The 13,073-nt window shown below is 46.6% G+C and overlaps 1 protein-coding gene across 1 annotated transcript; it reads right to left on the minus strand.

The window, feature by feature from the left end:
• Window positions 1-5,428: 5,428 nt before the first annotated feature.
• On the minus strand, window positions 5,429-12,813 carry MMP1 (matrix metallopeptidase 1). Its single transcript, XM_003992316.4, has 10 exons — window positions 12,626-12,813; window positions 11,961-12,205; window positions 11,719-11,867; window positions 11,365-11,490; window positions 11,051-11,206; window positions 10,803-10,920; window positions 8,660-8,793; window positions 6,999-7,161; window positions 6,147-6,250; window positions 5,429-5,966 (listed from the first exon to the last, which is right to left on the minus strand). Exons 1-10 carry the CDS (start codon window positions 12,734-12,736, stop codon window positions 5,857-5,859), a joined length of 1,416 nt encoding a protein of 471 aa, XP_003992365.2. The 5' UTR covers window positions 12,737-12,813; the 3' UTR covers window positions 5,429-5,856.
• Between the last annotated feature and the right edge of the window lie 260 nt (window positions 12,814-13,073).

The following is a 13,073-nucleotide window of genomic DNA, read 5'->3' on the forward strand; positions in this document are numbered from 1 at the left end:
ATGTGGTACTGTTTTTTTGGTGTTTCTAAGTTATCATCTTGCCGGAGAATTTAGGGAGGAGCAGTTTCAGAGGCTTTCATTTGATCCTTCCCACATAAGGTTCTGATGCCACAAGTAAGTAAACCAAAAGGAAAGTTTGACCGAGAAAATGGCCACAGGATGTGTCCATGGACCCACTGGACCCATGATGAGCTTGAGTCAGAACTTTGTTCATTAAACTTTCATAAGGCTTCTTTAGTTTTTTTAAGTTTTTAATTTAAATTCCAGTTAGTTAACATACAGTATACTCTTAGTTTCAGGTGTATCATAAGGCTCCTTTCTAAAGTAGAAGATCAAGTTGCTATTTTGTGGCCTCTTTGTCATTGTCAGTTCAGATCTAGAATCCAGTTGTTTTTGAAAAATCTGGATGTTTCTCTTTCCCCAGAGCACAGTTACCTTGGTCAATGGACACAAGTCCTTTTGTGGGATAATTTACTACACACACACACACACACACACACACAGGCACACAGGCTGCGTATTGTGGGCTGAATTTTGTCTCCAAAATTTATATGTTGAAGTCCTAGCCCCTCCATGCCTCAGGATGGGACTGAATTTGGACATAGGGTCTCTAAAGAGCCAATTGAGTTAGAATGGGATCATTAGGGTGGCCCTAATCCAATATAACTGGGGTCTGTATTTAGAAGAGAAGATTAGGACACCAGTGCATACAAATGAGAGACCACTGGAAAAAACAGGCAGAAGATGGTCATCTGCAAGCCAAGGAGAGAAGCCTCAGAAGAACCCAACCCTGTCAACACCTTGATCTCAGAATTACAGCCTCCAGGACACCTGGGTGGCTCAGTCACATGAGCATCTGACTTCGGCTCAGGTCATGATCTCTTGGTTTGTGAGCTTGAGCCCCACATCAGGCTCTCTGTTGTATGGGCAGAGCCCGCTCCAGATCCTCTGTCCCCCTCTCTGTCTGCCCCTTCCCCACTCACGCTCTGTTTCTCAAAAATAAGTAGAACCAACCAACAAAAAAATCATAGCCTCCAGAATCATGAGAAAGTGTTGTGTTGTGTTGTTTAAGCCATACAAATACATAAGTATGAAGAAGGATCCTTCTTCAAGGAGACCTAGACTCCTCTGCAATCAATGAACTTGAGTTTGTAAATCTTTTTAGATTTGGAAATTGAGAAGGATTTTTCTGTTGCAGTAACTGATACCAGTAGTTTTTAATTTTTAAAATATCAGTTCAGCAGCACCTTTACCGTGTACTCATCTACTTACTGCTAGAAACACATGATCTGTGGAAATGAAGGCCTTCTAGTCCTAGTCTAGTCTCCATGTTAATGAGAGTTGCTTTGGTTTACCTTGCCTTTGATGGTTAGGTGGGACACCTGCCCTTCACATCCTGAAATCACAGCATCCCTATGATGCTAGAGAGCCCAATGCCAAGCCACACCTCATACTGTCACCCCAGCCCACAGAGAGCAACCGTCATTGTGTATCTCAGACTCCAGTACATCCCCTCACTAGTGCATTCTGTACAGCCTCAATGAATGGAGAGCCATCTGGACCAGAAAGGATCTGGGGGTGGGTCCCCCAATCTCATGTAATAAATCCATTCAAGATTCCCATCTTCTTGTGCCTTCTGGCTCATTCCCTAACACCGTGCTACACAAAAGGGCTGGCATCTCTACCTCATACACTGTAGGACATCATTGCATTCAAGATTAGAGACTTTACATCAGCTGAGTATTGGACAAAGTCCCAGTTTCCTTGCCAGAAAACTGACTCTTGAGCCCAGAATGAGTGCACCATGTTAATAAATTCTTCTCAGTCCAGGCTTACATCCTCCCACCCTGGTCCAATGCCTTTAAAGTCCATTCTCACGCATGTTCCCCTAGTTCCTGATGGTACTCAAGGGCCATATCCTTTAATGCCTTTGGTTTATAAGCAATTTCCTGCCATAGCTAGAATTTGAACTATGCTGAGACCTGACCCTAGTTATTTGCTTGGGAACTAGTGAAGGAAGGAATTTGAGAGGAGGATGAACATTATCTTGTGAGGTACTGACTCGGGTAAGGGCTTTGTTGATTCCCTATGCAAGGGGACGTTGCCTTCCTCTGGCAAAGGGACTGCTGCCCACGTGGAACTTTCAGGAGAATTTAGGTGTTCCATATTTTCAGATTGGTACCCCCATTATTCCAGCTAGGAAGTGCCCAAATTTGCAATGAGATCTGGAGTTGATTTTCAGCACAGCCTGCAATAGATGAGAATTTCCTTAAATGTCATTAATGTCTTTTGACTTTCACAGTGGCTGTTCAGTTGACATTTAGCTGCCCCGAACTAATTACTTTCTTTTTATCAAATTCCAAGGGTGGTTAACCAGCCCGCTCCCCACTTCCTATAACCACCACTCCTGCCATGTCATTCAGGGGTTATGGCCAACTGATCACCCATTACTCATGATTCACCTTTATTCCTTCACAATCAACCACAGATGAGAATCTCCACCACTGTGATGACACTACATACCAAGGTTATCACTGCCCCACTTCTAGTACAAATGGACTTAATCTGGTATTTTCAGAAAGCAGAACTTGAAAAAAATTTTAAAGATAAGTGACTATTAAGGCATGTGATGTGGAGGGAGGGCTGGATTGAGGGTTGGGGAGAGCAAAACAGGGAAAGTGGAAGAGACAATACAAAGATGAATTGTCCAGGCAGAGATGAGAAATATCTTGCTCAGAATGGCACCAAGGACCCACTTGGAACCCATCTTGGGAACATCCCACTGAGGAAAGAGGGAGATCCACTTACTCATCTGTGTCTGTCGCACTGGTACAATGATTGTTCCACGAGTGACTGCTCTTCACACAGACTGCTTGTGTTCTGAGTGAGTTCCACAGCAGTGCTTGATGCAACATCAACAGGAAAGGCCAGGAGCCCTAGAGCAGAAAGCAGAGGCCTGATGAGAACAGCTAGAGGCTTAGAAGCTGCTTTAAAACCTGGACAGAACCAGTCACTGCTGCTGTGGCTGGAACACAAGACAGGAGGCCAAGGGAGAATCTGAAGAGGGTGCTTGCAGGGGAATCTGGATGACTCCGCAATTGCACTCTTAGGTATAAAATCAACAGAAGTGCGTACATAAGAGCAGTAGTGTATGAGAGCCCCTAAATGGTCACAAATCAAAGTCCATCATCAGTGGATGAAGTGCAGGAACATGATGTTGAACACAGCAAGGGAGATACGGGAGAATATATACTGGATCTAATTTAGTTCAAAAACAGGCAGATTTAATCTCAGATGTTCCAGGTCAGCATGATGGTTGCCTCTGGGAAATGGAGAATGTACTGGACACACGGTTGGTCGTGTCTCCAGACCCCCATTAGCACCAGTGTGCCCATCCTCCTGCTTCTTCAAGGGTTGGTGGCTTGCAATTCTCAGTTGTCCCATTTCTTTGCCAAAGAGAAGCCATCTTGCCTGGGAGCTATGCACCCTCCCCACCCCCCCAAACCAGACCTCCACTGATGACTGAGGATACAGGGGTACAAAAGCTGGTCCCTTTGCCTTGAGATGGGATTAGCTGTGATTCAAGTTTTGAATCATTAGATTGGAGCAATCTGGGACCATATTCTGTAGCTGTTTCCTCGCTCTCAAATGTTGTGTCCACTCTTCTCCTCAGAACACTCCTCTCCCAGTCTCCCTGTTTCAGGCTCTGATTCAAATGGACTGAGCTGACACAGACTTGAACAGTGATCAAAGGGTCTTGATTGCTGTGTACCTAGTGATGTTCTATTTTTTGATCTGGGTGAGAGTTACATGGAATTGCTAACTTTGTATAACTCACGGATAGGAACACTTAGGATTTGTGCGTTTATCTGTATTTACATTATATAGACTTCAATATCAACATGTTTATTAGAAAGAAAGACACCTGGCCAAAGGAGAGGTTACACTTCTTTCCAAACTCTTGAGCTGAGAACTGCCTGCCCCAGAATCATGAGTACCTCAAAATATTCCCAAGCCTCTTCTACGTACCAGAAAGTCCACCAATACCATGAACACCCATGAGCTCGTCGTAAAACTTGCAGGGCTCAGATACTACTTGTGGGACTCCTACTTACATGAACACCCTCCCAAATTAGGCATGATAAACCACATAAAGAATAACTAGATTATGCCGCTTGAACAAAATCTAGAATCTTAGGAGTTTAGAACAATCAAAGCTTTTTAAGCAAAATCTACTGAGGTTTGGGGTGATTGCTTTGAGTGGTGAGCACAGCTCTGGCTGTGCTTTTGCGATCACCACAGCAAGAGGGTACCACTGGAGAAATGTGCACCTACAATTGTGTTTCCATCTGGAGGTGATATTTGATGTGGAAAATGTTGGGGTTCACAACCGATGGCCAAGAACAAAATCTTGAGACATCTTTGGTGCAAAGGGTGGTTTTATTAAAGCATGGGGACAGGGCCCAGGGGCAGGAGGAGCTTCCCTGGGATTGTGAGGAGAGACTGATTATATTGGGGGAGGGCGGTAAAGGCAAGGGGATGTTTCCAAAGGGACTTTCACATGCTAAACACTCACAGGATACTGGAGGCTTAGATATTGTCAAGCTACGGTTGTTTTTACTCTAGCCAAGCTTTATCATGAAGACAGTTGGGACTTCCTGGAGGAGCGTCTTACTCTGCCTGACCCAACTATTGGTCAATGGTCTGCAGGTTATAAGGAAATTTAATTTTTAATTTTATTTTATTTTTAACGTTTATTTATTTTTGAGACCGAGAGAGATAGAGCATGAACAGGGAGGGTCAGAGAGAGAGGGAGTCACAGAATCCGAAGCAGGCTCCAGGCTCCGAGCTGTCGGCACAGAGCCTGACACGGGGCTCGAACTCACGGACCATGAGATCATGACCTGAGCCGAAGTCGGACGCTTAACCGACTGAGCCACCCAGGCGCCCCAAGGAAATGTAATTTTATCTTCAATTCTTTTTGCCTTTTTTCTCCACATCATCATGGGTCCCTTCTGGGCACAATCTGCCGGCCAGGACTAGTTGGATGGCGCTGCCCGTCCCTCCTCCGTGGCTACCAGGAGTGGGACCTTAGGAAAGCAGAGCCTTCCCTCATGCTCAGAGGGTGAGGGACACGCCCTTAAACAACTCTACCAGGCTGTCAATGCTTTTGCCTAAAACCAATTTTGGAATCTTGACGTGGGACACGGGAAATCAGTTTTAACCTCTTGCGTATGATGTAACTTCCATGAAAACGGGAGAATATTCCACCTTCCTGTGCACCCTCACTTCCCACATGAATAGTTTGCCTATTCCCACTTCAAACTTGAAAACCAGTCTCTGTAAGCATGGCTTTATCACCAGGAAGTAACAAGGTAATGACCTAAATGTACTAGAAAGTTTATAAAACAGTAGAGATACGCATGGCTTATTCCAAACATAAAACACTTTATTTTCTGTAACAAAATTTGTTCTTTGCATATAAGGATGTTCTAGCGGCTGCTTAGATGTTAGGGGACTGCTTTTCCTCTGGCAAAGGCTTGTATCTCTGGTCTCTGTTCTTGAAGAGCTGCACTCCAAGATCAGGATGAGAATCTTCTACTTTGGAAAAGAGCCTCTTTGCAGAAATGGCCCATTTGAATCTATAACCCATGAACTTGACTGTCTTAGTTCTCAGTTGTGGAACTAAATTACAGCAGTACATAATACATTGCATTCTAAAGCATAAAAAGGCATGTAGAATGAGATATAAATAAGATTATACCTAACAGCTCTGTATTTCTTTTTTAAAAATGGCTCTCCAGGAAGACACTTTCCTTAGGCTCCTGAAATATATTTTTCTGCTGTAACAGTGGGTCAATAATTTCTGCAGTTGAACCAGCTATTAGCTTTCTTGAGAGACAGAACTCTCTTAGTTTTAGGATCAAATTCGTATTGCCTTGTTCCATGAAAGAAATAGAAAAATCCTAGAAAGAAAAGAAAAGAGACTTACTATGTTATACAAATGGTTTCTAGGCTTGACTTGAATTCTTGAAAAACCCTGTCATCTGTGAGAATATTTTTGGTGTCTGCAGCCCCCCAAATAACAATACTGATGTTATTCTATCACAACAACATAGAGGAAATATATTCATATATTCACTTACCATCTTTCTGGAAAACAGCATCAACCTTACTTTCAATTCCAGGAAAGTCATCTGCTATCATTTTGGGGTAACCTGCATCCATGGATTGTTTATATTCATCATACCTGGTCAAAAAATAATTGGAGGCATCAGAATGCATCAAATGTGTAGACTTCGCAAAGTCATCAGAGGGAATTTGGCAGCAGGAATGTTTTAAGAACTTTTTTTTTTTTAACGTTTATTTTATTTTTGGGACAGAGAGAGACAGAGCATGAATGGGGGAGGGGCAGAGAGAGAGGGAGACACAGAATCGGAAACAGGCTCCAGGCTCTGAGCCATCAGCCCAGAGCCTGACGCGGGACTCGAACTCACGGACCGCGAGATCGTGACCTGGCTGAAGTCGGACGCTTAACCGACTGCGCCACCCAGGCGCCCCAGGAATGTTTTAAGAACTTTTAACTGCAGAGATGTTGTGTGGCATGGGGGATGGTGACATGGGATGCTGGATGGAAAAGATTTATAAGGTCCCTCTGAACGCCAACCACTAATTCTAATTCTCCGGGAAGTACCACACGACATCCCATTAAGGCAAACTGCAATCAAAGATACATTTCTACTGGTGGAAGGGCCCTGTGAAGATAAATGCCCTCCTTCTTAGGTGTCCTTTTTCAAATGTAGCCCCACGTGTTCCCCGGATTCCCAGTATGGGTGTTGCACAATGATCTCTTAAGCCTTGGATACTTGCTACAGCCATTCACAGAAACGGCAGCTAGTCAAGGCAGTATGAGACTCCCGTGGGCAAGGTTCAATCTAGAATGTTCCCTCTGTGTAGAAAGAGCTGGTGCACTACCACTTTCTGTCCTCGTTCTTTACCTCCAGTACTTGTTACCGACAAAGAAGTACGTTTTCCCAGTTTCTTCCTCAGACACAGCAGCATCGATGCTCGTCACAGTTCTGGGGAAGCCGAAGGATTTGTGGATGTTCCTGGGGTATCCATACAGCATATCCTGCCCCCGGACAGCCCAGTACTTATCACCTGCCAATCAAAAAACAGAGATGAAAATACTTATCCAGGGCGCCAGAAGATGGTAGGCTGATTTCCAGCTAAGTTCTCAGCCACACAGGCCGGAGCAGCGTCTCACCTGTGCGTTAGAACCATCTGGGGAGGTTTTTCAAGATGCCTAAGCTAATTTTGTAACCAAGGTCTATTAGATCAGTATGTTTTTTAAATATCTGCATCTGCAGCAAGCTTGGAAATGGCCCAAGCGTTCATCGCGCCACCTCCGTGACACCAGGCTCGCTTCTGCGGTTTCCCCTCGACTCTGAAAGTTCCCGCCAATGGCTTCCCAAAGGCCAGAGTGTTGTAATGACTCACAGTCTGTAAGGACTTGCAGCCTTTGTCAGCAAAAACCATTGCATCTGGCTAGAATACAGTTCCAAACACTCATTTATGCTGTGTCCAGATCTATATATTTAGACTTAAAAAGCCCCATGTCACCTAACACTGGTCTTCCACCTTGAAGCCAGGATTATTCTCATTGCACAGATATGCTCATTTACCCCTTATGAAAAAGCAGCTTGAAACTTTGTGCATCTGACATCCTACTTAAGGGGCGCCTGGGGGGCTCAGTTGGTTGAACATCGGACTCTGGATTTTGGCTCAAGTCATGATCCCAGTGTTGTGAGATCGAGCCCTGCATTGGGTCTGTGCTGAGCCTGGAGCCTGCTTAAGAATCTCTCTTCCTCTGCCCTGCTCCCCTTCTCACATACACACACCCTCTCTAAAAATTAAATAACTAAATTAAATTAATTGATTTCCTATTTAATTTCATGATCTGAGGGATAGAAAGCCGGTTTCCAAGTTTTCTGTCCGGCTAAACTGCATTCGATCCTTTGCCTTGAGTGTATGACCGGGTCAAGTACTTTAATGTTTGCGTATATTGTTTGCAGAAATAGTGATGTTGGCCACAGTGTCTTCAAAGCCAGGAGCCCATCATTGGATTATGTTTCATTCTGATAGAATCAAAGAAGCTTGTTACATTCAATTCATGATGATTCAGGACTTCTCATCCCTTAATGTACATGGCAGCTGAAGGACGTGGACAGACCTTGAGGATGTCAGGCTAAGCGAGAGTCTGTGGTCTTAACAGACTCCCCAGGGATGTCCACGATACCTCCCCCTCCCTTCATGTGTCTGTGCTATCCTCTAACTTTGGCCTCAGTCTCTCCTTTTCATTCCTGAGCACCTCCAGGGGAGATTTGTAAAGAGCCCCACACAGAAAACATTTTCAAAATTCCAGGTTCATAAACCAGCACAACACGGATACCTGTAGTCACATGCTCTTTATGGAAAACAACTCAGAGCTGCACTGTATCGTTCTTAGTTACGGTGATGAGCTCCCACCGGTGTGAGAAGCGAGATCGTCAGATTTCCCGAAGTGCGTGGAGAGAAAGTAGCTACAACTGTCTTCTATCTCAGCCCCAAAGCGGATGAAACATTAATCCACGGAACGGAACCATCGCGGAAACATTACCTTTGAAAAACCGTATTTCGTCTCTCTCTGCAGCTTCGTAAGCTGCCTCAAGTCCATTTGGCAGGTTTGGCCAGAAAATAGAAATGAAATTCTGCTCAACGTCCGGGGAGTAGTGGCTTATGCGCATGTAGAACCTGATGGTTAAAAAGTAAAGAAATTTGAGCTAATGGGGAGCAAGCGTGGGCTGACATCTAAGGGAGTTTACTGCCGGCCAAGCGGGTCCTGGTGAATGTTGAACGTCCGTCGTCCGGGCTGGGGCCCGGGCGGCGGTGGGGAAGCCTGGCCCGTGGTGTCCACTCCCTTGCACGGTGACAGCACCACGGCAGAGTCCTGGGGCTTCCCAGGAGCGCACTGGTAAGTCCAGAGCATTGCTGCCGTCCACGCACGTCCGGCACAAACAACCTCAGGAACCTGGGCAGTCGACTGCAGTAGAGTGACTACACAACCATCCGTGTCACTTATCTTTAGTGGCTTTGGTATTAATATGATTTAAGTTACTCAAATAATGGCTGTGATTGACAACCAGCTTGCACCAATTCCGTCTGACAGCTGGCATCGGAGCCGCGAGGAGCCTGTGGCAGAACACAGCCACATCCATGCCCCTGCCAGCCCAGGCCCTTTCCCCCGTCACGCCTTTCCTCACAAGACCCTACGAGAGTGTGCTGCTCGCACCTCACAGAGGAGAGACAGGAGTCAGGGAGGGGAAGGGAGGTGTCTAAGGCAAAGGTCAAGTTTAAACTCAGAGCTGGCCGCCGGTCCCGTCGTCCCCTTAGGCTGGTGGCTCACACCGTCGGTCCTACAGTCCGCAGGGACTGGGTGATGGAAAAGCATAGACTGTAACGCGGCCGCAGAAGAAGGGTCCGGACCGCAGGCCACGGGGAACGATGGGCCCGGCAGTCAGGAGCCCAAGTGGTGGTCCGGCCCCACCTCTGCCTGGCGGTGAGGCCCTCCAGCCTCCCACAGCTTCCTCCTTGGTGCCACTTAAATGACAAAGGACACAGGTAGAGGAGTTCCTGCAAATCCTAGACTTGCTCCTGTTCCTTGAAGAAATCCCTCAAACGCTTGCTTTGCTAGGGGTGTCCTGCTCCATTCAGAGCTTTCCTTTAAAGCCAGCTGCTTCCTTAGCTTTCAGCCACACCCTCTATGGTTTGCATGCAGCCTTATCTATAGGGGAGAAGAGGGTGGAAAGCATTTGGGACCAACACCCTGCCTTCTGGGGTGGATGCGACCACAGAGCAGTCAAACAGCACGGGCACGACTCCAGCAAGAGCGGCTGAGAAGTGAGCCCATCAAAGCACCCCTACTTTCTGTGCCAAAGCCCTGGTCCTTCCTCAGGGCGGTTCTTTCTGTGGACTGCATCGTTCAAAAAAGGACTATGTTATAAATTTACACGCTCCTTTAGGAATCGGGATGACACAGAGAGCGGGCCTATTCCTTGGGAGGGAGCCCTGGATGTTTTGAGGCCACACACCGTACTGGGGGGGTCCAGGACCCTGCTGTGAGGAGAGAAGCATGTCGTGACCCCACATATGTGCTCGAGGGAGGGCTCTCGTGAACTCTTGGGGATTTTCCCCACAACGGCTCCTGTCCTTCCCTAGGTCTCTGGGGATCGCAGGCTTTGGGGGGGCATCTTTACTAGGATAGAGGGGTGACATTTAAGGGTGGCTACAAAACCCCCATCAGCATAACGGTGCTGTGGAAACCACTGGCTTCTCCTACCAAAGTGCTAACGTGAATCTCATCACGAGAGTGGGCATTAACGAAGAGAGCTCGTCAGTAGGAGCCAGAAGCTCAGTTGCTTCTCTGTCACCACTCCGTGCGCCGAAAGGATCTCTTTCCTTCTCTCTGCCTTACTTTACTGATCTGCAAAATGGGACTATATTTCCTGAATTTTCTACTTCAATGTTGTTGTTTTTTTTTTTTCTGAGCCCCAAACAACAGAACGCATGTGGGGGGAGAAGTTGTCATAAGTTCATCACATTGTGCCAATGTATGTAGTTGCTTGCACTTAATCAAAATTCTCATTATGCATGTAAGCGTAAGACAAATAACATGTGGGGCAGAGTATAGCGCATGGGTTCCCCTAGTCATGAGTGTTGTTGTGGTTACAGACACAAAACACAAAGAGGAACTGATGTCCTACCTGTCTTTAAAGAACATCACTTCTCCCCGAATCGTGGTGATTGCGTCAAAGGTTAGCTTGCTGTCACACGGTTGTGGGGTTTGGGGGCCTGTTGGAGGGATGGGATTCTGGGAGGGTCCTAAAGGAGAAAGAGATCTGCAGTTAGTTCTGCTGGAAAGCTGCATGAACCACAAAGCCAGCTTCTTAAAGGTCCCCACTGACGGCCTCTCTAACGGCCCCTCGTCCCCAGTGTTGTTCTGTACACTCACCATATATGGCCTGGATGCCATCGATGTCATCCTGAGACAGCTGGACGTCACCACTGTAGATGTAGTTGGGGTACATCAGAGCCCCAATATCAGTCGAGTGAGAGAGTCCGAGGGAATGACCCAACTCATGAGCGGCCACGCGATACAAGTTGAAATCTAAAAGTTCCAATAGACCCTGTTGGCAATTCTTTGAAGGGTGTTCGTAGTGGAAAAAGACATACTTCTACTAATGCACCTTTTCAGTTAAGCCAACCGGTATTACAATGAACTGAGGAGGGGTGGGGGATCAAGAGAGACAGGATTAGCTGGCTCACCCCTGAAGTCGTTGGTCCACCTTTCGTCTTCATCGAAATGGACATCTCCGCCAAGATTTGGGCCTGGTTGGAAAGCATGAGCGAGGTTCCCTCCAGGTCCATCGAAGGGAGAATTGTCATAGTGATCTGCCAGAAACAGAATTCAACAGGTGTCCCTCTTGGTTCTAACTCCGGCTAACCCAGGAGGGTCAGCTTTGCTGAGAGGGCAACAGATTCCCACCCAGTGTGGCATAGTCCCTCCTTCAGCCTGTAAAAGCAACACTCCTCTTGAGCAAGGTCCTCCAGCAGCTGAAGGGATCTAGGGTCAAGGCAAAGGGAAGGTGAGAAGAGTTTCCTGCTACAAGAAGGGCTTACCTCCCCACACAAAGGATAGCATTATGTCCGCTTGACCCTCAGAGACCTTGGTGAAGGTCAGGGGTGAGACATCACTCCAGAGTTGAAAGGCTTTCTCAATGGCACGGTCCACCTCTGCTCTTGGCAGATCTGGTGTGTAGTTTTCAATCCTTGACGTGAAATAAAACAGAGACATGTCAGACCTCCTCTGTCATGGCTCTGATGGGGAATAGAGTCCTCGCTCTGGTGCCCGTTCTGGTTACCTGTAGGTCAGGTCTGTGTGCTCCCATCGAGGGTTCCCCTCAGTGAGGACATAGGGAGCCACGTCGGGCACCCCACACCTGGCCTGCTGCATCACGTGCAGGGTCTCGGCATCTGGCCGCCCAGTCACCTTCAGCCCAAAGAATTTCTGCATTTCCTTCAGCTTCTCAACCACTGGGCTATGGTTTCTCTGCTTTACCATTTTCTTCCCGTCGTCCTTCAGATTGTAGTAGTTTTCCAGGTATTTCTGATGAAAGATAAAGGTACTGAAACCACCAGATGAGAACTTTCTCTTCTCTGAAGATTGACAATATGAAGTTTTCATAGAAGTGGAGAGCCACTTTTAAAGATTGTGCTTGGATTTCAGGGTCCTTGTTATTGGTGGAAACTAATCTCAGAGTAGGAATCTCCCGACCTCTCAATAGCATGAAGTCAGAATTACAATTGGCTCCTTTAGTTCCCTCCAACTGGAAAAGGGAAAAGAATCTGTTCTGGGGAGAGGACCCTTCCCACCACAAGTTTCTCTTTGTAAGAAACCCACCCTTTATTTATTAATAAATAAAGCTCATTTCTTAAGCCCCTTTATGCTACTACTGCTTCTCTATAAAGCCATGGGAAAATGCAGATAAAGGCTCTTCGTTTCTGGCATGTGAAATTCAGCATTTACCTGGACCATCTCCACATCTTTCTCTTGTGTGTCTGAGGTCACTGCTGGGAAACCATGGGAACCCACGTCCCAGAGCAGCAGCAGCAGCAGCAGCAGAGGAAGACTGGCCATGCTGACCTTGGCTTTTCTTCTCTGGTGATGGCCTCTGATGCTCTCCACCTGCCTGCTGTTGAAGTACCTCAACTAGGAAAAGCTCCCTCTTTATATAGTCTGTGTTTCCAGAAAGCTGAAGGCTGGCTGGCTCACATTGCGTAACATCCTCTTTGATTAGTGATGAATACCTCCGGCAATTATCAGAAACGGTGACGCCACACAGATTATTTGGATCCACTCGGTGTCGCAACCTTATGATTAATATCAAACAGTCCGTGTGTGTGAAGGAGACACATTGGTTTTCTCCAGTTCCTGTCTGTCCTTTTTGAACAGGGCCTTGTCAGAGATCGTAGAG

The sequence above is a fragment of the Felis catus genome, chromosome D1 (assembly GCF_018350175.1).
Source record: "Felis catus isolate Fca126 chromosome D1, F.catus_Fca126_mat1.0, whole genome shotgun sequence".
Lineage (NCBI taxonomy): Eukaryota > Metazoa > Chordata > Mammalia > Carnivora > Felidae > Felis > Felis catus.

Excerpts from the sequence above, each read along its gene's own strand:
- MMP1 (XM_003992316.4), bottom strand. The coding sequence starts at position 12,736 with ATGGCCAGTCTTCCTCTGCTGCTGCTGCTGCTGCTGCTCTGGGACGTG. Across the intron at positions 11,868-11,960 it reads CACACAGACCTGACCTACAG|GATTGAAAACTACACACCAG; the intron begins GTAACCAGAACG and ends TTTCACGTCAAG. Across the intron at positions 11,491-11,718 it reads GCTATCCTTTGTGTGGGGAG|ATCACTATGACAATTCTCCC; the intron begins GTAAGCCCTTCT and ends TGTTTCTGGCAG.